Consider the following 24308-nt stretch of genomic DNA (forward strand, 5'->3'; position numbering starts at 1 on the left):
GTCCTCATGGGAGCTCCTACAAGGACCCAGGCATCTTTTAGAATCTGGTCTCAGGGTAGGTCTATCAGGAGGACCCTCAACAGAGGATGTAGACCTTTGGTTCTGGGCCATTTCTTTGCTCCCTTCCGTCCCCCCAGATTTACCTAGGGAGAAGATTTCCCACAGCAGAACTCCGTAAGACCACACGTCGCTCTTGGTGCTGTAGATTTTGTCAAAGATAGATTCGGGAGCCATCCACTTCAGAGGAAGTCGAGTCTAGAAAAGGGCGGGGGGCCTTGAGCAGAAGGACTGGAAACAAAGCATGTTCCACCCAAGCGCCCAAAGGGTCACCTCCCAGATAACACGTGGCCCACAAATCATTTCCTAGAACAGCTATGGTTTCCTAAAATGGAGGAAACTCTCGTGACACGCGTTGTCACACTAATAGAGTGGACAATGTCTGGTGAGCCCATCCCATGTCACCAGCCTGTCCTCCCTCCAGGACTCTGGAAGCCTTTCTCCCCTAAAAGGCAGGTGCTCTACGGGGGTCTGGCAAAGGCTGATCCGAATTAGGACACATCCGGAAAAATCGACGATTTTCAGGGCTTTGGTTTTCGGTGTTTAAGAAGGAGGATGTTGAAAGGCATTCCTGTATGAGAAAGGCAGGATTCCAGAAGTCACTGAATCGGGGAGCAGGCAAAGGCGTTGGAAGGAAGGAAGGTGAGAGATCATTGAGGAGACCGTTTGGCTGGTTTTCAAGTGTGGGGACAAATCTTCATCTCTTCAGACAGCAGGAGTCCCGGAGGGTTAGGCCTTCACTGCAGATGGATGGGATTTGACAGGAACTATGGGATCACGGTGGGGTGGGGGTGAGGGGGGAAGAAACAGAAGTGGGAGAGGCTGGAAGAGACAGAGATGACAGAAAATAGGGACAGACTTCCAAAGTTAGCAGCTGTGCCTGCAGCACCTGGAAACTGGTTAGAAAGGCAGACCCTCAGGCCCCACCCACGACTCCCGACAGAATCTCCGGGGGGCGGAGCTCAATCAGTTATGGTTTCATAAGCCCTCCAGGCGACGTGAAGTTGGGAGAGCTGCTTGCTCCCTCAGTCCTCCTCAGAGCCCAGACACTGGCTTCAGCCCCCGGGCTGGAGAAGAGAGGACACAGGAGGTCACCCACAAAGGTGAAAAATAACACTCTGTTCAAAAACAAGTGCAGAAGAGAAGCCAGTGGGAGCCAGCAGGGAGATGCTAGGTGGGAAGGCAGGCATGGGAGGGTAAACCATTTCCTCCTCCTCGAGATAAGACTGATACCCTCCCCCACCCTTTCCTGAGCTATCCACACCTGCTGAATCAATCACCCGGGTTTATTTGAGGGAAAGAGTCCAAGCTGTTCCTTCCAGATGTACAGAGTACAGGGAATTCCCACAGGAGTCAAAGGGGGGCAATGAGGGGGGGGGTCTTCCCAGGCCCCCCACTGGACTGAACACTTCTCGGGGTAACAGGTTCTGGCAGTGCTGCCCGAAAGGTACCAAGCCAGCAATGGGGGAGAGAACAGAACTAGGAGACGGGGGTCTTTCTGAGCCCCCCGCCAGGGCTCTCTGGTACACAGCCCATCTGGGCTGCGTGTCTGCACAGAAAGCAGATTTGCAGGGAGTGTGTAAATATTTACCCAGGGCTTTGGTCTGTGGTTTAAAGATGACAGGGTATAAATGAGTCAAAGAAACACCACACTGACTTACATCTCCTTTTCTCACATAATCGGGGTTCTTATAAATATCCCGGGCAAGGCCAAAATCACAAATCTTCACCACATTGTTCTCAGATAAAAGAATATTTCTTGCTGCCAGGTCCCGATGAATGCACTAGAACGAAACAGTTACGTCATCACTGCGTTTCCTTAATCTGACCCACCGTTGCCCTGTGCCTTTTCAGTGTCCTAATTCCTCTTAATTGGAGGATCCATTTCACATGCTTCCTTCACATGAAGGAAGCGACTTCCAGAGCCCATGGGGTGATCATAAACATGAAGGCGTTTCTTTACATATAGGCACCCACCTACCCCTCCCTAGGCTCCAAAGCCACAAAATGCCCCAAGTCCACTTTGCCACTGGTTGGCAGGACAGTGTTCCTGGTAAACCAAGCTGGCCATCGATGGCTCCCAGTGAGCAAAATCCCATCACCCCCGCCCCCGCCTTTAGACCTGAGCCAGGAAGGTCAGATCATGATCTGGCTGCAACTTCGTGGCGCACTCCACATGGATGAATTAACAGGAGCTCTCCTAGGAAGTTGTGTATTCTGAAATTCTGGCCAGTTTTGAAAACACCCCAGAGGGCAATGTGGACAGTGGTGGCCAGGTTTGTCTGGCCTGAAGCCTGGGGAGGTTTTCCCCTGGAATCCAGGTCTACTCATGGGGATCCAGGGTTCCTCTGTCCCTATCAGGACCAATCGAGGCACTTGTTGTGATGTTTCCTCTACATAAGTCTAAGCAAATACTAGGAAGGGCAGATTTAGAGCCACGGTGAGCGTGAGTCCATAGAATGTCCACATGTCTGGGCCTGGCAAAGAAGGAAAGCAGTAAAAGGCAAGGCTGACCTTTCTGGAAGACAAAAACTCCATGCCTCTGGCCACTTGGAAACTGTAAGAAATCAGATCTTCCATAGTGATGGGCTGCTTGTAGAAATCATCAGAGTCTGGAAAGCATTAAAACCGTAACTGTTTGTAATGGTTCTTGTTATTCCACCAAATCCCAGTTTATTGGAACAATGTTAGCAAAACATAAAACCAACAAGTAGATGAGAGTTCATTTTTAAGAGCACTGGAGTTTCAACATGAATATCAGAGATTTTTCCAGGCCTCCAGCCCATTCTCCCCAAGCATGGGGTGGAGGTAGGGGGGGATGATCCGTTTGGACAAAAAGCCCTGAGGGGAGACAATTGCCCAGTTCCCTGTCAAAATTAGTAACTCTGTAAATAATCTTAATTCAAATCTTATCTCCTCAGGACATTACCCTTCAAGTCTCCCACGGATGTTTATTAGGGTGATAAATAAGAAAAAAATGTCAGAGATGCACAGTATGTTGTAAAAATATCTCGGACTGTAGGACAGGAAGGAATTAATACCTACCCTCCTCTTCCTCAACATCGCTCAGACTTTTATCTTCCTGAAACCCAGAGCTTGCGAAGCTCTCGCTGCTGGTGACACTATCTAGTCTTGGTTTCTTGTCTTGTTCAAGGTCTGGCTCCATTTTTTCTGTCTTGGGCTCCCCGTGTAATGCGGCGTCCTTTGGATGGAACGAAAAGGGACACAGAGGAAAGAGAGTTTCAGAACAGCGATGGGGGAAACTAATCCCTCCAGGGGGCGGGCGCCTGAGTTCGGAGAATGTCCTTGCACAAGATGGGTGGTAAATTGGTGGCAAGGGCCCTAGGGCTCAGATGTCTGGCTCTTCACGGGGTTCTGGAGTCTGCTGGGCTTTCGAGTGGATTTCAAGATAGCATCTTAGGTACGATAAAGAAATATTAACAGTCACTGGTATTCACCGAATGCTTGTATTCACTCGAATATACTGGTGACCCTTCACCAGTATATTAAGACTCTTAGGGACATTTTCTCATTTAGTCTTTGTGACAATTTTATGAAGTAGTTATTGCTGAGAGAGGAAGAAACAGGTTCAGAGGAGGCAAATAATAAGTCACGTAAATGGCAACACTTGGACCCAGCTTTGGCCAACTCCAGTCCATGCCTTTAACCACTTTTTCCATACCGCATGCCACCTTGTGAAAGATGATCTGAATAATAGGAACAAACCCCTAGTGGACTTGGGGTTTCCCTTGGCATAATGCCTGTGAGTAATGAGAGACGGCCATACTTATCGATTTCTCTAGTATCTTTGGAGAAGTAGGGAACATGACCATTTCTTTGTGTCGTTCCCCCTCTCCCATTTAGAACAAAGATCCAGCTGAATCCTGGTAAGAGTAGAGAAGGCCTTTCATCCTGGACTGGACATCCAAAGCCCTGGTGTGTAATCTGGCTCTTTCATTAATTATGTGATATGGGGCAAATCACCTCCATTTTGGGGTTTCATTTTCCTCCCTGGAAAAGCTCTATCTTACGATATTTGGTCTCCTAGGAAAGGATGTGTTGGTTCTGAGTGCTTGCGTGGAACTGGAAAAGATTTTTATCATCTTTGGTAATTCACCTGGTAACTGTGACACTAAAAACTTGGTGTGCCCGGTGGCCTCGTGGCCATGTGCTGGTGGAGCACAGACCTCGGCTCAGTCACACGAGCTGTCAGTACTGAGGAAGTGGCTGAGAGGGACTGGAGCCTTTGATGCACCTGCCTTGAGTGGCAGAGCTGGGACTCGCCAGCCACACAGCACGGCCTTTCTTGGCTTTCCCCATAAATGTCACCCGTTAGGAGAGATCGTTCCACTAGAGGGCGCAGTGGGAGTAAGCAGAGGACAGGAGGGAGCCACCGCAGGGACAGCCTGACAAACTCAGGGTGGGAGGTAACCAGGCTCTTGCCTTACCAAAGCCCCCCAGGAGCCCTGCACGGGGGACAGGCAGGCCGCAGCATAGACCCGCACTGCCACCCCACATGACCTACCTGAGAAGAGGTAAACTGTAATTCTTTGTTACTGTGTCTCCCAGAGGCAGTTAGAGTTGGTTCTGCTCAGCTGGGGACTGGAATTGGATTTTTCCCAAGACCCGGGGTCAGAACACAAGGCAGCAGGGAAAAGGCGCTGGCAAGGGTGTGAGAAGGAAAGTGCTCAACAGGTCTGCTCACGGCTCAGCCGGCGACAACCCATGCTCTCTGCTCTCCAGGCCGCCTTCATCCTCGTCCTCCCAGGGGTCCCAGCCCTGGACACGTCTGCAGGGGTCATAACTCAAGTTCTCTCACCCCCCTGCTTGACTCCCCATCAGTGCTGCATTCAGCTTGGCTTACTGGTAACCACTGCTGTGAAATAAAGGTGTATGTATGGAACTTTCGAGACTCTGGCAGAATGTGGTAGATTTATTACAAGTAGTATTGAGAGATCCTGCTACATTTATTTGGAAAACGAAATATCCCATTTCTATTTAGGCTTTCAGTTTTTCCTTCACTTTCTCTTTATATTCCTTTAGGTTCCAAATATGAAATACAGCCATGTGTTTTCCATGAAAACACTGAGCTCCACCAACAGGGGGGTGAATCATTAAATATAGCCAGAGGAGGAAGCAGAGCCTTCTAAACAAAGGACGCACGAACCCAAACGTTCCATCCTGCCCAGGTCCCTGGGGTATGCTGCCGCCTTACTTCTTCTTGAAGCCAGTCCAGAATTTCAGGACTGAGGGGACTTTGCACTGCTCCCAACCTGGGCCACCACTTTCCCCTTTTTCTTAATGGTGTTTCCCCCCTCCCACCGCACTCTGCTTTCCTTATCCAGCCTAAGGCCCAGAAAAGCTTTGCAACGGTTGTCAAGAGAGTGGGGTCTTTTCTCCCAAACTTCACGTCTGCATAAGTGAGTGTCCTTAAGGCAATCTTTCACTTGACTTTTCTGGGCACATCTATAATGTGAGAGCATGAACTAGCTGAACACAAGGTCCTTTTCAGATTCAAGATTTATTTATTTATTTTTTTAATAATTTCTACCCCCAATATGGGACTTGAACTCAGGACCCTGAGATAGAGTCACATGCTTTACTGACTGAGCCAGCCAGGTGCTCCTTCAACTTCAAGATTCTAACTACTGGAGGGCATCATTTAAAATGGGAGACAGTAAGTTCTCAATAAATGTTTCCAAGTTGGGTAGACCACCTGTGTCTTCAGTTGGGCCAAAGTTGGAGGCATGAGAAAACTGGCCAGCTGGCCGGTGGTTCTTATTTGTATGTTCTATGACTACCATGTGACAGATGGGTGTAATTCATGGATGTGTGGCACTTTATCCATTGTACAGGTCGTACAGATCAGTGGCATTAAGAGGGACTCTCCCAGTCTTTCTCGCTCAGTGGGTCAATCGCGACAATGACCATTAACATGTCTGGAGTGCTTAACTCGGTGAAAAATGTGATTCTGTCAACAATGGCATGACTTCGGTGCTGTCAGTACCTCCATTTAATAAAGGTGGGAACTGAGACCAAGAGATTGAGTAACTTGCCCAAGGTCCCAGATTCTGAGTGACAGAGACAGGATTTAAACCCAGGACGTCTGATTCTGAGTCTGCGTGTTTAATCACCACAATGCACGGACTCATTACCAACACTGCTGATTATCAGGTAATAATAATGTTGAGTCGTTGCTCCCCAGCTGGCTCCAGCGCAGAGAAGGACACAGCCCTGGTAGGATGGGTCACATTGGCAAAGTTTTATTCCTCCGTTCAGTAATCTCTGCCTTCAGGACTTAAACCTACATGTTCCTTTTGTTACATGGCTTTATTTTAGTGGGTAAGGCCAGTTCTGTGTTTGCACAGGGCTGACATGGGTGGTGAGGGTCTGGGGAAGGTGAAGGAAAGGGCACAGCAAGAGGAGAAAGTAATTTCCTGGGCCCTGTCACTGGCTTCATGGTCACGGCAAAGTCACCCAGTTGAGTCCTTATTTTCTCTAGTAAATGGAGACAACTCTACTTACTCTCATCTTCTGTAAAGAAACAAGTAACGAAGTGCTTTGGGTCGGTGTCTGTATATATGGAGAGAGAGAAGGGGAGAAAGTGCTCAAGGTGCTTGGATGGGTAGTCAGGGAGATGACTCGAAATTTTAACCTCTAATTGTTGCTGCATATGCTGGGATTACGTATTCTCTGCTCTGCCCACAAAAAGTGGGATATATTAGCATGGAAAGAAAGAGCAGAGATTGGTTTGGGGCTTAGTGGTTAATGGAAAAATGCGGGTTTCTCTTGCTGTATGCCACCATAGCCTAAACATCCACCCCCTAAATTCCTTACCTTGTTGAGAAAGAATAAGTCTCGTTTGCTCTTGAGGTAGTTAGACAGATTTCCATATTTGCAATATTCGACAATCACCATCAGGGGCCCTGCAGGAAAACAGATGGCTTGTCACTTGTCCATTCCCAAGGGTAAGGGAGAAGCAGGCAGCCAAGGCTGGGTCTCTAGGACTCTAGATGGAGCCACCCAGCCCTCACCTGCTTTCTGTACCCACTGCGACTCTGAACACCTAGCGTCTTCCCGACTACCCTTCATTTCTACTACGTTTGTTGACCTTGGAAAACACTGACTGCACAGGTGTTCTGCACCTTTCTTTCTGGCTAAAGCAGTAATCACACACCTATACCCAAGTGCTAACCTTGCCACAGGGGAAGGTAGACAGGTCTTCAGGAACATGCTGGAGCCCTGAGTCATAACCACAGCCCTGTCTCGGCCACTTGCCCCAGAGAGGAAAACCTGTCTGAGGAGAAGGGCCCTTCTGGGTGTCCCTCACATCCCCTCCTCCTGAGATCCCACCAGTAGTGACTCCTTCCTTTATGGGAAGCTTCAAGGAAAGCTCACCCTTCTATCCATTACGTTAGCTCCGGCCACACTCCTTCAAAGCCGTTCTCAGACAAAAATGCTCTCCACTTGACCTGGAGCCCATGGAAGGAAATCTCAAAGGGAATCCTTCTCTTTAGAACCTTTCAACTAATTGTACAAGGAAGGCATTTCTAGGATGGGACTGCCTTTCCATAAATGGACAAATTGTTTCCTCTGGACCTACTGAGAGGCCGTTTTTCGGGAGGTGAGGAGGAACAGGGAGAAGGAGCTGTATGTCCAACGGTGAAGAGGGGGAAGGCCCTCCTTCTCATTTACCTCCTTGCTTGGTACAGGCTCCCAGCAGGTTGACTACATTCAGATGGTGGCCGATGTGGGTCAAGATCTTGAGCTCAGTCATCAGAGCTTTGTACTCACTGGCTGTGGCCCCCTCTGTGTGAGAAACAAGGAAGAGTCAGGGCGACAGGACAATGGGGCTCTTTCCGCTGGAGGCGGCATTCCTGCCCTCCATGTTTGCCAATGCTCGGCCGGTTGCTTCGTTAACTTCCCCACATTCTGCAGAGAGACTGGGTCTCCAGACTGTTTTCATTACTCCCTCCCTCCTGAGCCAACATCCTTTTGATTACAGTAAGGCCCAGAAGCAGTGGTGGGGTTAGTCACTGGGCATTTCCTCTTGGTGGACCTGGTCTGCTCAGCAATGCGCTGACTCAGAGCTGGGCACCTTGTGGAGGCGCCTTCCAAAGGCTTCCGCCCCACAGAACCAGGCGCGGCAAGAGCCTTCCAGACAGGGGATGAGCCCACACCTCCCCTCTTTTTCTCACTTTCCCCTCTTTGAAGAGTTACAAAGAAGGAGCACTGGGGGTCTGCAGGAGTGGGAGGGCCGCTTCTGTAAACATCTTTGCAATGTGTTATTTTCTCCCTATAACCTTTTCCTCCCTGGAGTCTGCAGGGTTATCTCGAGTTGTAAGGATCCGTAAGCATCTGACTTCAACTTCATTCGTAGAGATAAACAACATCACTCTAAGTTTTAGCAGAGTCTAAAGCCTAAATGAAGTTAGTTCTGTTTGTTTTCACTCTTTTTTTTTTTTTTTTTTTTTTTTTGGTGGTGGTGGTGGGGAATGGGTGGGGAGGTGTCTTTCTTACTGATTAACTTATAAGGCATTTACAAAATTAAAAAAAATAAAGTCATATAATCTTGTAAAATATTCTAACAATATGATGTATACAGAGTAAAAAGTGAGAATCACTCCAACCACTTAACCTATATAGACTTTCTTCTATATATTTATAAACACATATACCTACTTAAAGGTCTTCTTATTTTGTTTGCATAAAAGGAATCCTCTCTCTGTATTATTTTTTTTGCCTTTTTTTTTTTTTTTTTTTTAAATATGTCAGAGACTTTTCCCATTCTTGTAGCATTCTTGACATTTGAACTGTCTCCAGTTGGGGTGTGTGTGTGTGTTGCCATTACAAATAACACTGTAGTAGATAGCCAACATGTAATCTTTGTACACAGATGCGAGTATTTCTGTAGAATAGTCTGGGAAATGGCCAGAACATGTGCATGGTATTTCACAAGCGCAAATCATTTTTAAAAATTATTTTTTAAGTAATAACCAGATAAACTCTCGATCTCTTCAATGGGATCACGATTGGCTCATAGTAGATGCTTCACAAATATTTGTTAGAAAGATAAACACCATGAACACTCTTCTTATTTCAGACATGGGTACGAGGCCCAAAAAAGGTTAAAGGTCTGCCTCAAGGGCACTTTGAAGGAGCTTCTGACTCACGGCCTATCTCTGACATTCTGTCTTTTCAATTTCTCCTAGAAACAGATGGCCAACCAATTCGAGCAAAAAAGCTGAATGAAAATGGTTTTTAGGAATTTCATGGAGTGGGTGATTTGGCCATCTTTTAAAAATCAAGACTTGTGGGGTGCCTGGGTGGCTCAGTGGGTTAAGCCGCTGCCTTCGGCTCAGGTCATGATCCCAGGGTCCTGGAATCGAGCCCCGCATCGGGCTCTCTGCTCAGCCGGGAGCCTGCTTCCTTCTCTCTCTCTCTGCCTGCCTCTCTGCCTGCTTGTGATCTCTCTCTGCCAAATAAATAAATAAAATCTTTAAAAAAAAAAAATCAAGACTTGTGGCTTTAAAAAGACGAGGATTTATAAGGATATCGTACCCTGCTTATTTCTGTTTTGCGAAGAATACATTCTTTGGGCCTTTAAAAATTGTCAAGTCAGCATCATCCCCCTCAAACTCAACAGCCCCTGCACGCTTCTATGTTTCCATGTCCCTTTGGCACAGAGTGGGGAAACCAGGCTCCCTTGCCTGGATTGTTCCATTTCCAGGCAGGTGTTCTCTTGGATCCAGGACAGACAGGCATGAGCTTCAGACCCGCCTCCCAGGGAGACGATGTGTGGTAGTCAGCCGGGAAACGGACCAGCTGAGGAAGCAGATGCTTCCAGACGGAGTTTCAACTTCGTTCAAGGTTGGATATTAGGTTGTCTCTGTAACTTGAGCTAGGATCATGTAAGGATTTTGGAGCACTGGGCCATTTCCCAGAGACCGGTCTCGGCAGCCCCTCTTGTGTAGCAGCGCTGTGGTGAGGGGGGGAGGGGGGAGGGCTGCTCTCAAACCCTGACTTTTGCACTGGGAGCTGTGGGGCCTTGCAGAGATGATTTAACCTTTATGGGCCCTGTTTCCTCATCTACCAACTGGGGGAATGATACCTACCTCACAAGGCTAGAGACCGAAAAATCAGAAAAATGGCAACTTCATGTGGTTCAGCCTAACACATGAAAGCACTTAGTCTGGTGCTTTCTCACATGGAGGACATGGTGATGGCTCTTCCCTTCAGCATCTGGGGCTGGGGTGGGGGCAGGGTGCTGGAGGGCGAGGGTTCTCACAGGAAGGCCTGCCATCATCGGGGCAGTCCCTTTCAAGCATTAGTCCTGATTCGTGGGTCTAAGATTCCTTCCCTGGCTACTTTCTGGTAGAACGGTCAGGTTCCTTGTAGAACTTTATCAGAGCCTTTGCCTGACAAGGACAGCCTTTTTGGGGTAGAAAATACCATTTCATGGGGCTCTTATAATGCTGGCATCCATGCTGGAAGAAAGGACATGTTCGTTCTTTGTATGCAACTGGTCGTTTCTCCTGGAGCCTTTCCTAGGGATCTGCCTGGCTGGGCTCACAGCCCCCCATGCCCCGGCATCCCCTGGTCCTATCTCAGAGAGCTGGGAAAGCTAGAAAAATATCCTTCGGGGTTTCCAGTACTTTTGGTTTTGGAATCTTCAAAGGAGTAAAAAAGACATGAAAATTCCACCATGAATGAAGAAATGAAGTATTTTCCATATTTTAAAAGACACCGGTCTCTTTGGGGAGTCTAGGTTATGCACTTTCCACCTATTTTCATTTTCATCTGTCCTGTGGGGGTCATAAATCACTTTGTCACGTGACTCCACCTCCCAAGGGCTTCCGAGAGTGGTAGTATTCGTCAACACTAGAAAGATATATATATTTTTTAATTTCTAAAGAGGAAATGTTTTGTGGGTGGACTTGACAGTATAAAATAGTTAAGAGTTCTGATGATCTCAATTATTGCAGCTTCATAATTATACTTTATAGTCAGGTCAAGCCCCATCCAAGCCCCCGGGATTTACGACACACAGCTAATTTCCCATTACAAGGTCGCTAATTTCCCATTACAAGGTCATAATGGATCATTCCAAAACTCTGCACCTGTGGTTGCAGTGAGCTTGAATCCCTGGTAGTTTAGAAGCCACAATGGGAGACGAGAAAGATCTTTGAGGTGACAGAAATCGTTTTCCCGTGGGCAGTGCTGGGTGGTTTCATTTATAACGTTTATGCTGAGCTCTCACTGGCCCGATCTAAAACTCCTGAAGCCAAGCCTGCTTCCAGCAGCGCAAGACCATTTACATGGCCAGAAATAGCCATGTCTGTTCCTAGGCCCTATCGAGCTTGCACTAGGGTTTTAGGAAGGCGAGCAGTCTGCTGAAAGCCAAGCTATGGCCCCCCATACCTTTCAGCATTTTCACAGCCACAGTCCGGCACGTGGGTGACTTCTTAATGCCAAATGCAGAAGCTTGAACCACTTTTCCAAAAGCCCCTCTTCCAAGGGACTTGCCTGCAATGAAAAGAAGGCATTCATTTGTTTGCCAAGTCAGCAGGGTGAGGTTAAGTCTTGTTCAGGAAGAGAGTGCCTGGTGTCCTATGTGCGTGTGTGAGCCATGTAGACTTTGAATGGAATCCCCAGTAAGCTCAGCCCAAAGAGCCAAAGTAAGGGACGTGTTTCTGGGTATCTTCCTTCTACCTCTTCACTGGGATTCTGAGGGGGCTTTGTCCCTTGTAGCTAGGCTGGATGCCTGGAAGGCATTTGCTGTGGGTGGGTGACCAGTTTCCTCTTCAGCAAATCCTCCTGGGGAGTCTCTTCCATTGTTTAACAACACGACGACCAAGACTTCCCTTTGTTTAACCTAAGCCACTTTTCTTGCCTCTTAAGGTGATTTCTTCTGATTTGTTTTAAGATTTTATTGATTTATTTGAGAGAGGGGGAGAAAGAGAATGCAGTAGAGAGGCGAGGGGCAGAGAGAGGAGAAGCAGGCTCCCCGCTGAGCAGGGAGCCACACTTGGGGCTCGATCCCAGGACCCTGGGATCATGACGTGAGCAGAAGACAGATGCTTAACCCACTGAGCCACGCACATGCCCCTCTTTCTGATCTGTTTTCAACAGAAAGGAAGAAACAGAATGACACTCACTACTGTTGGTTCTAATAACACCCCACAGCTACACAAAAGTCGCTAAATCATTTCTCAGCCTTCTTTTGAGGCAACATACTCCCAGCTATCCTAATGTGCCCTTCCATGATGCCCACATCTCCAGGGCACAGCACTTGAACCTAGCAACTCCTCAGAGCAATTTGTTTCAGCCACAGAGACATGGTTGCCAAATGTCATAACAAAGTCAGGTGTCTTTCATGGCCCCTGTCATGTTACGTGACCACTGTCACCATGTTTCTTTCCTTGTCCTCGCATGAGACCATGTGACTCGGAGGGAGAGATAACCACGTCTGACTCTTCCCAGAAGCCTGAAGCCAGAAGCCTTCCGGGCCTTCGTGAAGAAGGAAGAGTAGCAATTTGGGAACTTGTGAGACACTCACAGCAAGTCTCATACAGTTATGGGTACCTAGAGGAACCCTTGGGTTGGAGACCATGAAGGTGACGCTCTGTGAAGAGGGCATTCCCCCAACCCGGGAAAACCTCAGGTCCTTTTTATATCAGGACACGGGTAGCCAAATAGAACCGGAGAAATAATGCACGTCAAGCATGATGTGGCAAAAGGAAGAGTGAGCCACAGAAGTCACTCTGGCTGGGTTCTTCTAAAGGGAAAATTGGCCAACACAGTGCCTCTGATCAAAAGTAAATCCTGGTAGTTAAGAGTGTTAATTCCACACGAACCCTCCTCTCTCAGCCTAGTCCTCTTTCTCAGACTGTCCTGATAAGGGATCTTCAATGAGTTAAGCAACCAACCTACCTTCCTTCCTTCTTCCCTTCCTCCCTCCCTTATATTCCCGTCCCTTCCCCGCAAAGACATAGGTTTCTGTTTGTTTTCAAGATTCTTTCAAAGCTGATAATGAAGCTTTCCTGCTTCCTTATCATATTACAACTTTATACTTGTCTGTGCAATGACTCAGTAACAAAGATGATGTCACCCTGGCTCGGCTTAGTATTGTCCCCTCACTACCAACCATCCCAGGCATCCAGTCAGGACACAGGAAAAATTCAATTATTAATGTGATCATGAGAGTTTCTTTGTAGCTGTCTCTTCTTATCTGCTTCCTGGGGACTCCCTCTTCATTAGGAGGGAACACTGGTGACATCACATACTTACTTATTCTCAAAAGGACGGGTAGTGACTGATAAAGGTCATTCCTCCCAGAGTGGGCACCATGGACAGGGATACGGGCTCTGTTTCCCCCTTCGGATAAAACTGTCCATGAAACAGACCAGCATGGGGACTCCAGGTTTAAATAAAAGTGCCTTGGGCAAACCCAGCAGGTAGTGAGTGTGGAAATCACGTGTGGAAAAAACACAAGCAGACTTGTGAAGATCAGGGCATTTTAGTTGGAGGTTCATCCCTTGCTTTTTGGGGGCGAAAGAACATTTTCCTTCTGCAGTGCCTGGTAGGTAAAGTGTCCCGAGCCTGACAAATAACCTGATAATAATCTCGATCTTAGGACACCTCTCCACATACCACGAAGACTCTTGCTTTGTTTGGGGGCAGGCAGAATCCTCTTCCCTCAGCCCCTACACATTCCCTTCTTTGTCAGCACAACACACTTGATTTTAACTAGTGTTTAGGGATTTTGCTTCTGTCAATGAGAATAAGCTTGTTCTCACTTGGCTTCCCTCGACCTTTTCATCTATTCTCTTGGAAGCAGACTGCTGCCTCATAAAACAGCATGAAGCTATTATGGGCTCTTTAATCATCTGATGCATTGGAATCCTTTGGCAGACCAGACCCACTGTTCCAGTTTCAGGGGAGCCCGGTGACGGTGACGCTGGGCTTGACCTTGCCTGATCCTTCTTTTCCCTTAAAATCCTCCTTGGTGTTACCTAAATGCCACTGACTGGTTTGTTAAAGTGCTAGGTCATGGCCATACAATGAAAGGCTACTGGAATCTCCTTCAAGAATGTCCTTGACTGGCCAGGGTCCCTGGGACACTCCAGGGACAGTGCCCGGCAGCACTGACGTGCAGAGCTGGCCTTCTAAGAGGCAACGGCAGCCCCAGGCGCCGTCCACTTGCGAATTCCACATTCCCCAGGTTGTTTCCTAGATTAGGTAATTCTGATTTTCTTTTGCAATAGAAAGCTGTGTTGTCCGACATTATCCCAGCTTCTGTGATACATTTACAAGAGCTGACATCTCCCATAGGTTTAGTGAGGAAGCACTAACAAAACAGATTCCTTTTCTTCCTGGATTGCAGGAATTTCAATGGGAGCAACACTTTTGACCTGAACTCCTACTGTATCCATCTATCAGGTACTATAAATTCCAACTTCTCTCAACAGGGCTGCTAATAGGAACCAACAGAGTACAAAAAGCTGAAATCGGATGCCACTTGTCTGTGTATTTCCCTACACAGTGTGCTTTTCTGGGTATTTATAGCCCCATTGTAACTCTGCCCATCAAACCAGCTTTTTCTCTCCATCCATCCAGACATAATCTTGGATACTTTCACTTGCCAGACATGATTTCAGATTACTTTCTGTCATTTATTTGGCTCAACCCCCCCCCGCCCCCCGCCAACTCTTGGGCTCCCATGCTAGTAGGAGTTGCATTCCTCTAGCCCTTGCAGCCGGGCTCTGCACTGAAAGACAGAGTGAGCTGACTTAACACCCATTTTCTCACCCATCAAAGACACTCACAAGCACATGAGCCAAATCATAACATCTGGCAAGTCCAGGAAGGGAAAGAACCATAAGACAGATCTTCCACAAGGAGAACCTCCTGAAATGGGATTATCTAAACCCATGGAGGGCCCACAGGAAATCTGGTGGAAGGATTAGCAGTGTCCCTCAGTGTGATAGGGAGCACAGGGACACTGGGTGAAGGAGTGAAGAGATGGGACAAAGAGCTCATATGTCCTATACGGGAAGAGGCATGTTTGATTGTGACTAATAGCGCTGGAAAGCAATGTGGCCTGAGAATGGCTTATGGTTATGGGAAAATTATCCCAGTTCCCTGCCAAGGTCATGGAGGGGCTGGGCTAGCCGCCATAAAATTTAGACTTGCAGAAGGAACTCATCTAGTGTACCACCTGCCCTTAACTACTCTAAATTTAGTTGATTTTTTTTCCCCCCTGTCAGCAGCGATTGCTGGCTTTTGCCTGTCTCTCCAGCTTTTTACTGATTTCCAATTTTCTTCCCCAAGCCAAACAGAACGTACTCTTGGGGCCAAGTATTCTTTCTCGTGTAAGAAGAAACGTAAGCAGAGTCATTTCAAGGCCCAAGAGAACAATAACAAGAACCATTTCTCCCTCACGGTCCCCTCAGACCCCCCACTCCAATATAGTCTGCCTGCTGGGGGAGGCGAGGCAATGCCGTCGAATTTGGAACGATGGGCTCTTTCTTGACAAGATCCAGGACACTGGATCCATGATCCCTTGTCGGTTCCAACTATTAATGATTCTGGCATACACAGGAGTGAGTAGAAATTTTTCAGAAGCCACAGTCCAAATATTCTGGGCAAGAGTCACCGAGGCTCCTTTTGTTTTGTGCTACCCCAGGCTGGAGATTAATTTGCATCGTGAGGTCTGAGCTGGAGGAAAGCATGGCTGCCTGATGTTTACAGGGGAACAACCATCCTTGCTCTTCAGAAATGAAACTTAAATGACCCCTGGGGCTTTCTTCTCTGTCTGGACGTTTCGAACACCCACAGAAATGAAGCGTATAGAATCTGTGGATTTGTGCCGACAGGTCTATGTGGTCCACAGCTTTGAAGAGGCGCTGACGCTCTGACCACATGTTTGGTTGTGCTGTTTGTTCCTTGCCATCTTGAACTGTGTTCTAGGTCACAAATTTCTACGTCCTCAAAAATGTCCCTGTTGAGGAGTGCCTGTACTTGAAAGCCCCGTGGTGAAACTACCCGCGCCCTTCACTTATCTCCTTCTGTGGCAATCTCCTTCATCTTTGGAGGGAAGGCACTCAGACACCTGCGTAGCCTCATGGCTTAGATGGGTGTCTGCTGCTCAGAGAAGGTGCTTAGAAACTGTGGCGAGAATAAGTGAGGGCCTCTGTCCCCCCCCCCTTTTTTTAAAAGATTTTATTTATTTATTTGACAGAGCGAGATCACAAGCAGGCAGAGAGGCAGGCAGAGAGAGAGGAGGAAGCAGGCTCCCTGCTGAGCAGAGAGCCCGATGCGGGCCTTGATCCCAGGACCCTGAGATCATGACCTGAACCGAAGGCAGCGGCTTAACCCACTGAGCCACCCAGGCGCCCTTCCCCACCTTTTTAAAAAATTTTTTTGATTTAAAATTAAAATTTTGATTGATTTATAATTTGTCAGAGAGCACAAGCAGGGGGAGTAGGAGAGGGAGAAGCAGGCTTCCTGATGCGGGGCTCAATCCCAGGACCCCGGGATCATGACCTGAGCCCAAGGCAGATGCTTAACCCACTGAGCCACCCTGGCATTCCCCTCTCTGGTCCCCTTGTACTGGCATCCCAGCATACTGTCAGAATTACTTCCTTCTGTGCCCATCTCCCTTGCTAGTCAGTGAGCAACTGGAGGGGAGAATCTCGAGTCTAGTTGACTTTTGGAGCCCTTGGAGCACAGTGTGTTGTATGCAGTAGGTGCTTCGTGCTTGGTGTGGGTTTAGGCATCTGCTGATACGTTACCCAGTTTCAGTCTCTCCCGGGCGAACTCCCATTTGCTGGCATCATAAGGGAGCCGCTCACACTGCTCGTCCAGGGGCACTTCATCTGGGTCCATTATGATCGATAGGTAGTCTGTTTTTATTTCAGAAGAAGACTGGGAAGGGAAGAGATCTCAAAGTCACCAACAAGGAAACAGCTTAAAAAACCCTTTAAAAACAATATCTGGCAGCATCTGCTGCTATTTTGGCCCATTCGGTCAAAACCATGTGGTTGGGTTCAGAAAGTACTCCTCTGCATACACGTCAGAAGGACACACTTCCCATTAAACAGCCCCTCGCTCTTCTCATGCCGCATTTCTGTAGGCTGGTTCGGCCATACTGTCTCTGATAGTATGCACCCAGATTCTCTGGTGACCTTGTTGCTTGTTCTCAGACAATGATCCCATGATACTCCTTCTCCAAAACGTGCAAAGCATCTTTATAATATCATTCCAAATGACTGACCAAAAATAACTTTCCATGGCCATTCTGTACAAGCAGGGATACACGTCACAAGCCAGGCCAACAGTGAGAAGCGTCACTATGGCTTTTCCGCATTTGCAAGAAAGGTCAGAGGTGGGGAAGTGAGCCCTGGAGCTCAGGACGGCTGAGACACTTATTTCATGTGGCGCATTTAAATATATGCAGAAGGCCTGGCTCCTTGGTTCCTGCAGCTACCTGGAAACACTGTGGGGTCCCTCGGTGAGGACAGAGTAAGATTAACCTTCAATAATCTATTTCTATCCCACGCCCTATAGACTCCCCAGGAGTCTATAGGGCGTGGGACTTAAAACACAGCTGTGGGGGCGCCTGGGTGGCTGTGTGGGTTAGAGCCTCTGCCTTCAGCTCGGGTCGTGGTCCCAGGGTCCTGGGATCGAGCCCCACGTCTGGCTCTCTGCTCAGTGGGGAGCCTGCTTCCCTTCCTCTCTCTCTCTGTCTGTCTCTCTGCCTACTTGTGATCTATCAAATAGATAAATAAATGCATCTTTTAAAAAAAGGGAAGAAAAGAAAAAGAAAACACAGCTGTGTCCTGAGCTCTTTGGCCATTAGCAGGATTGTCAAGTAAGGAAGGCGAGCATCTGCCTTCAGGTGCTTATGTTATCTTGGTAATGGACAACAAGGCCAGAGAAGATCTTTTATTTCAGAGCATAGATAACTGGATTTACATTTAGTGTCTTAGATTCATATCAATGGTTGTGTCGCTGGTTAATTTGGATGTAGAAGTGACGTTGGCATTTCTATCAGTTCGAGAAAAGAAGGCTGCTTACCCATATAAAGTGGGTTTTGGAAAAATCTTGCCTGGAAGTTATATCAGCTTCCTTTCAGTGAAATGAGTTTTGGAAGCCTGTGTTGCCCTTCCTTAGGCAGGACCCGAGTTCAGGAGAGAAGTCACCCTCTCCATACACACCATTTCACGCTTGTCTGCATTCTTCAGCTCTTACTCACCCCGTTCTGGGCTGTCACAGTTCACCTCATCCATCACTTGCAATCGGTCTCCTTCTCCCAGAAATTATCACTGAAATGTGTGACAAATAGCTCGAAGCAGAAAGCTCGGCCTGGCCTCCACGGGAAGTGGAAACCAGAGAAAGACACAGAGTACACTGGTCCAGAGCTACATTTGCCACTGGTGCTAATCTGGGAGGGCCAGCTCATTGGACGCTCGAGGGAGTCTAGAAGACTGGGAAGGAATACAGTTCCTCTTCCAGGGTCCTGGGTGTGCACTGAAGGAGACACTGGGATAGGTTTTATGACTATGCTTTTCGATGTCCATTATAGGCAAGGCCATAAGAAACCACCTCTAATCTTCAAAGTTCACAGGCGAGGGGAAGCCTAGCAAGAAACGTGTCAGTTTCGGGAGCACACGTGGGGAAGCTGGTGGAGGTGTTGAGAGAGACGGGGGATCAGGCAATGAAAGACAGGCCCCCTATGGAATTTTATGGTTTATCTCAATAGGCAGATGAGAGGAAACACCAGACAAGCCTCAAGTAAGGGCTCGAGGAGAGTCGGAGAGTAGAATCTTAGTTGACAAATATTTATTCTTCCGATTGACATTAACACTGAGCAGCTACCAGGTGTTTGGCTTGGAAGCCACACAGCGAAGTGCTTCAGGGCACAGGCACTGAGGCTGCTGGCTGCCGGCTCAAGTCACAGATCAGCTCTGGACCAGCACCTAACCTCGGCAAGTGGCTTAACCTTTCTAAACCTGGTGTCCTTATCTGCGGAATAATGATAATGACAGTACTTATCTCCTAGGGCTATGGTGAATATTGCATGAAACCATCCATGTCAAGCTGTTAGAACGGGGCCTGGGACACAGGAAGCATCCATCAATGTTAGCTCTCAATCCAACGCTGGCCTGTGCAGTGTGGGGGTAAAAGGATAGCATCCAGTCCCTATCAATGAGGAATTCACTTGCGGTTACAGAAACCACATGGAAATAGTTTTTGAGGACCTGTATCTCTTTGCCTCCCACAATTCATCACATTATCTAAGGATTCTCTTTTGGAGAGAATAATCGCTTGTTCTCCTTTCTTATTGACATCAAGATTTCAAATTTTTAGAAGTTCTAGGGCCACCTCCAATGTCCGGGTTCACTGTTCCAGCCTTATTTCCGCTCTGCTCCTGGGTGTTCCTTCCCTCCTCTGGGCCATGGGGAGGAGGGTGGGCTGTGTTTTTTGGTTCCTTTCCTTTCTGCCACAACCTTCAAACTCTTTCTCTGAACTTCATTTTCTCTAATGTTTTTTCTCCCCCTCCCTTTTTTGTAAGCTTTGGACCTCCCTTCTAGATTTGGCAAGCTTTGCTTGTGTCAGACCTACTTCCCTCCATGCTCTATCTCCCCTTTTAAAATGCTGGTGGTGTGGCCTCTGTGCCATTCTAGAGCAGTGGCCTTCACTGTCACATCTCAAAACCAGTCGTTCCACACAGCCCATGCCTGATGTTACATATTTTCACAGAGGATGCCCGCTGAGCCTCGCCTCTCATACCAACCCCATAAAGGACACCTCATTGGTTTGGTTACTAAGCCTAAGGTCACACAACCTGGGTTCAACGCTCCACTCCAACTCTAGCTAGCTTTATGACTTTGGACAGGTTATTTTACCTCTCTGAACCTCTCTTTCTCTTTATAGTAGGAATGCTAACATATCTACTTCCTTGCATTTTTGGAAGGATTAATTGAGATAGTACACAAGAGCTGATCCTAAAACCGACATGATAATGAGGGCTAAGAAATCTTTAGAAATGGAGGAGGCCTCCTTGACACTTTTCAAGTCCTGTTGATTTTATCTGCTAAATATGTCATGTTTTAATCACTGAGACTAAGAGCTACCACCATTTCTCACTTGGGCTACTAGAAAGTCTTCTGGTGGGTTCTTCTACCTTACCCTTGCCTCTGATCCATTCTTGCTGAAGCCAAAATTCTCCTTCCAGACCCAGCTCTCTTTCACTGATGATTGCCTCTCTTTGCTTAACAATACTGGTCCCCGCCCCCATGCCTCCAGGCTTTCTTTGACTCCCAAAACAGAGACGAATTTCTTACCTCAGCCTGCAAGGCCCTGTGTGCCCAGCCTCTGCCGCCTCTCCTCTCCCACCTCACCTCCCACCTTGTTCTCTCCGCGGCAGTCACACTGGCCTCGGTCAGGCTCTGGTTCCTGAAGTGTCCCTGTCCTGCCCCAGCCTCACCCCGGCTCTCCCTGGGCCTGAAGCACTTTTCCCTCCCGTCTCGCCCGACTGCCCCCTTCCAGGACAACGTTCAGCCAGCTTGCCTCCACTGGCAGGTTCATGTTTGTGTGTGTAACTGGTGAAAGCCAGGCTCCTCAACGACTGTACCCTCTGCATGTCCTCTCCACTGTCGCGCGACCGCCTGACGCTGCGTATGGAGCAGGCGCGTACGTGTTGGAGGCATGAGTGAATGCATGCGCGCGTGCTGGCTCTCCTCCCTGGAACCGCAGAGAAGCGAGCGGGGGCTGCAGGCCTAACAATGATGGAAGCTGATGTCTTGTGTTCAGGCTGAACCTTGCAGCAAAGAATGCAGTTGTGTGGTGGGGCTCCGAGGAGGGTTCCGTACGGAACCGCTGGAACCGCCGTGCGCTGTCTGCCTTCCCATAATGTTATGAGATGTAAGTCAGAGGTAGGTCTCTATTTTGCTTTTGCTTTTTCATTTCTTGGCAGAGAATAAGAACACTTTGCAGGTCTTAGGCTGACTTTAAAGATTTTATGACCTATGTTTATATCAAAAACATCCCTTCTGGGGTGCCTGGGTGGCTCAGTGGGTTAAAGCCTCTGCCTTTGGCTCAGGTCATGATCCCAGGGTCCTGGGATCGAGCCCCACATCGGGTCCTCTGCTCAGTAGGGAGCCTGCTTCCTCCTTTCTCTCTCTCTGCCTGCCTTTCTGCCTACTTGTGATCTGTCTGTCGAATAAATAAATAAAATCTTTAAAAAAAAAATCCCTTCTGTTTCTGGGAAATAGTCCTCTGTTCCTTGCTCTAGGTTTTGGTTTGAATACACTCCCTTGATGGTTGAGAGGCATTTTAATGACTCATGTTTGGTGTTCCCCAGACCAGAATCAGAAGCCAGGGAGAAGGGGACTGGAGTCTGACACCGGCTTAGTGCGTGCTCTAGACGGGAGGCTAGCATTTTAGAACATTATGTAAAAAGAAGCCTAGGACTTCATCTGAAATGTTCTTACCCTTTTCAGTTTTCGGATGAAGAGCGTTAACAGGAGCCAGAAGAGGGTTGCAGCCACACAAGTACACGTCAGAGTGATGAGCTCCAGGTTAGATTTGTCTGAGGTCCCTGGAGAGAGAAAACCATCAGGATGACCCTCAAAAGGCATTGTCCAACTTTGAGTCTTTGTGATGCTAGAAAACAGAACTAGTGCCCCTAAATGGTTCGTCATGGTGAACCCAGCCTACTGGCGTAAGAGTTAGTCTGGGACAGGTCTTCTCTTACCTTCTGAGTCAAGCAGGGTACATGATCTTACCATCATAAACTCATGCAGAAATGAAAAGGCTTTCCAGAAATTCTGCAGTTGAGTTTGCAGACTCTATAATCCCAGAAATAGCTAATTAAGAATCAGAGGAGAAATTTTTAAAAAGGAAAAAATTAAGGCAGGAACAAAAGCCCATTCAAGGGCTAAATCTGGAATACGTGAAATCTCCCTAGTGGGTTTTAGAGGAAATTCTAAAGAAAAGGAAAAAAATAATAATAAAAATGACATAAAAGCGCTCCTTTGGGACTCACAAAGTTCTTCTACTTTGATTTTAAAAATAAAAATAAAACTCAAGGACTGTCACAATTGCCTGCTCGCTTCTTTTTGAACAGTCAGGCCAGACTGCCCACCTCCTGCTCCCCACTTCTGGCTCCATTTCTGACCTTCGCAGCGGCAGCTGGCCTGTAGGGGCTGGGATGCCAAGGGGGTCCTTTCCAGTCGTTTCATTTCCCAGAGTCAAAAGCTGCTCAGTTCCTCCATCGCCAAGAAGAAACCACCCAAAGCATTCAGGAGAAGCCTCCAGAGAGGAAGATCTTTGGGATTTGGGAAAGTATACCCCCAGGGGGCCAGAACAGTGGTTCCCTCCTTACAGACTCCAGGGGACAATTTCTGGAGAATTCTAAAGTAATGTTTTATCCTTTAACCTCATTATAAGGAGACAGAGCCCTCCTATTAAGCTAGGGAAGAACAAATGGAACTTACTCTCTTTTAGAAATAATGATGTGGGGGCACCTGAGGGGCTTGGTCGGTTAAGCCTCTGCCTTCGGCTCAGGTCATTATCCTGGAGTTCTGGGATTGAGCCCGGTGTTGCGGTCCCTGCTCAGCGGGGAGTCTTGCTTCTCCTTCTCCCTCTGCCTCCCTCTGCTCATGCTCTGTCTCTGTCCCTCTCAAAAATGAAATCTTTTTAAAAAACGGTATGAATGGCATCATTGCGCCCTCAATATGCGGCCAGCCCTCAGAACCCCCTTACGAAGCAGGTAGCAAGAACATTCCCATCTCCTAAACAAAGCGCTACATCTTGTGGGTTCTTTGTTTCAACTCAGCAAGAAGATACTGAATCCTACTGCAGGTGACTGTCAGTCCGGAGGCCATGGGAAGATGAGCGAGAGAAAGTAGTCACACTCCCGGGACTCGCTCCCAGCCTCACGGAGACATAAGGCAAATACAAAGAAAGGAGGGTTGCGGGAACCTAGTGCTTTTTGAAAGAGGCGACCTTTGAAATGGATGGTGGCCTACAGAGATGAGGCAGGGGAGGGCATGGAGGCAGAGGGGACAGCAGGAGTGGGGACCCAGAGCTGGGAAATGACGGGGTGCCCATGGCAGTCTAAGGCCAGGCCGGGACCTGACCACAGAGAGGTCAAGCGTCCGGGTGGAGGGTTTAAACCACGAGCTGCGTGCCGGCAGTGGGAGCCAGGGAAGTTTCTCTGAAGAGCAGCAAGTGCACAAGCTAGAAAGCGGAGAGGCGGCGTCCTTCCTTCTCACCCACGTGCTTCCTGCAGGCCGCGGTCCCTGCCGCCCTGCGCCTTTTCGTCTAGAGGGGAAAAGCTCATTTTCTCTCCATCTAGTGCAACACAAAGGCCCGCCCCTTCTCTTCCCATGGCCCTGTCCTGCCGGGCTCTCACGGCCTACCTCGAGTCCCTGCCAGCTGTCACCTGGAACCACGGCGCTACCTTCCTGACCGGCCTTGATCCTCCCCGCCCAGGGCTCTCCTCCTCGCTGAGCCAGCGTGACCTTGCCTCTGTCGATGTCATCCCTCCCCACCTCTGTCCCTGTGGCTGGCAGAAGAAAAATCCAAATCTTTGGTTCCTTTGTGCCCAGCCCTGCCTGTCCCTTCATCTTCATCTCCTGCCATCCTCCTGTGGGCTCCAATCACCTCAAAATCCTTGGAGTTTCTTAGATCGGCCAGCCCTTCTGCATGTTTCTCTACGAGCCCTCGCTGTTTCTCTACCAGAATGTAGGCTGCCAGGGGCTGCGGCTGCATCCCCCTCGTCTTTATGTCCCTGCTCCTCGGTCTGGGTGAGCGAGTGGGTAACGTAGGACGGGCTTTGTCACTGGAGAGTTTCATGAAGCTTTTAAAGGGTTCAGGGTCAAATTCCTGTTCATGGGCATTAATCCAATAAACACATGGAACACCACCTGTGTTGCGGGCTCTGTTCTCGATGCTGGCATAGGGTGGTAGATGAAAGGTATGGTCTAGAGTTCACAGGCTGACATTGACCTCTGACCAGGGGGACAGGTTCAAAGTCCCGAGCGGAGGAGCGGATGGCAGGATTGTGGTTTTGTTCACTGCTCTGTCTCTGGTGTTTGGAAGCGTGCCTGACCCTGAGTCGGCATCCTGAGTTTAGTGGGTGACTGAATGGATGAGTTTGGCTTCGTTTGCTGCTTTATTAGTTTGTGGCTGTTTCCCTGCCCCTCACGGGACTGAGAACAGCTTTCTTGAAGTTTCGA

General features: G+C 48.3%; 1 protein-coding gene across 1 annotated transcript in view; it reads right to left on the reverse strand.

Annotated features, from left to right (window-relative positions):
* The window catches only part of FLT1 (fms related receptor tyrosine kinase 1), a 177184-nt gene that overhangs the window by 17516 nt on the left and 135360 nt on the right, over nucleotides 1-24308 (reverse strand). Inside the window, exons 16-24 of the mRNA XM_044249518.1 lie at nucleotides 21558-21664; nucleotides 16854-16986; nucleotides 11479-11583; nucleotides 7753-7866; nucleotides 6895-6983; nucleotides 3103-3259; nucleotides 2572-2669; nucleotides 1719-1841; nucleotides 144-255 (exon numbers count right to left, since the gene is read on the reverse strand). Of these exons, the coding sequence (XP_044105453.1) occupies nucleotides 144-255; nucleotides 1719-1841; nucleotides 2572-2669; nucleotides 3103-3259; nucleotides 6895-6983; nucleotides 7753-7866; nucleotides 11479-11583; nucleotides 16854-16986; nucleotides 21558-21664 (1038 nt within the window). The remainder of the gene's footprint in view (nucleotides 1-143; nucleotides 256-1718; nucleotides 1842-2571; nucleotides 2670-3102; nucleotides 3260-6894; nucleotides 6984-7752; nucleotides 7867-11478; nucleotides 11584-16853; nucleotides 16987-21557; nucleotides 21665-24308) is intronic.

The sequence above is a fragment of the Neovison vison genome, chromosome 5 (genome assembly GCF_020171115.1).
Source record: "Neovison vison isolate M4711 chromosome 5, ASM_NN_V1, whole genome shotgun sequence".
Lineage (NCBI taxonomy): Eukaryota > Metazoa > Chordata > Mammalia > Carnivora > Mustelidae > Neogale > Neogale vison.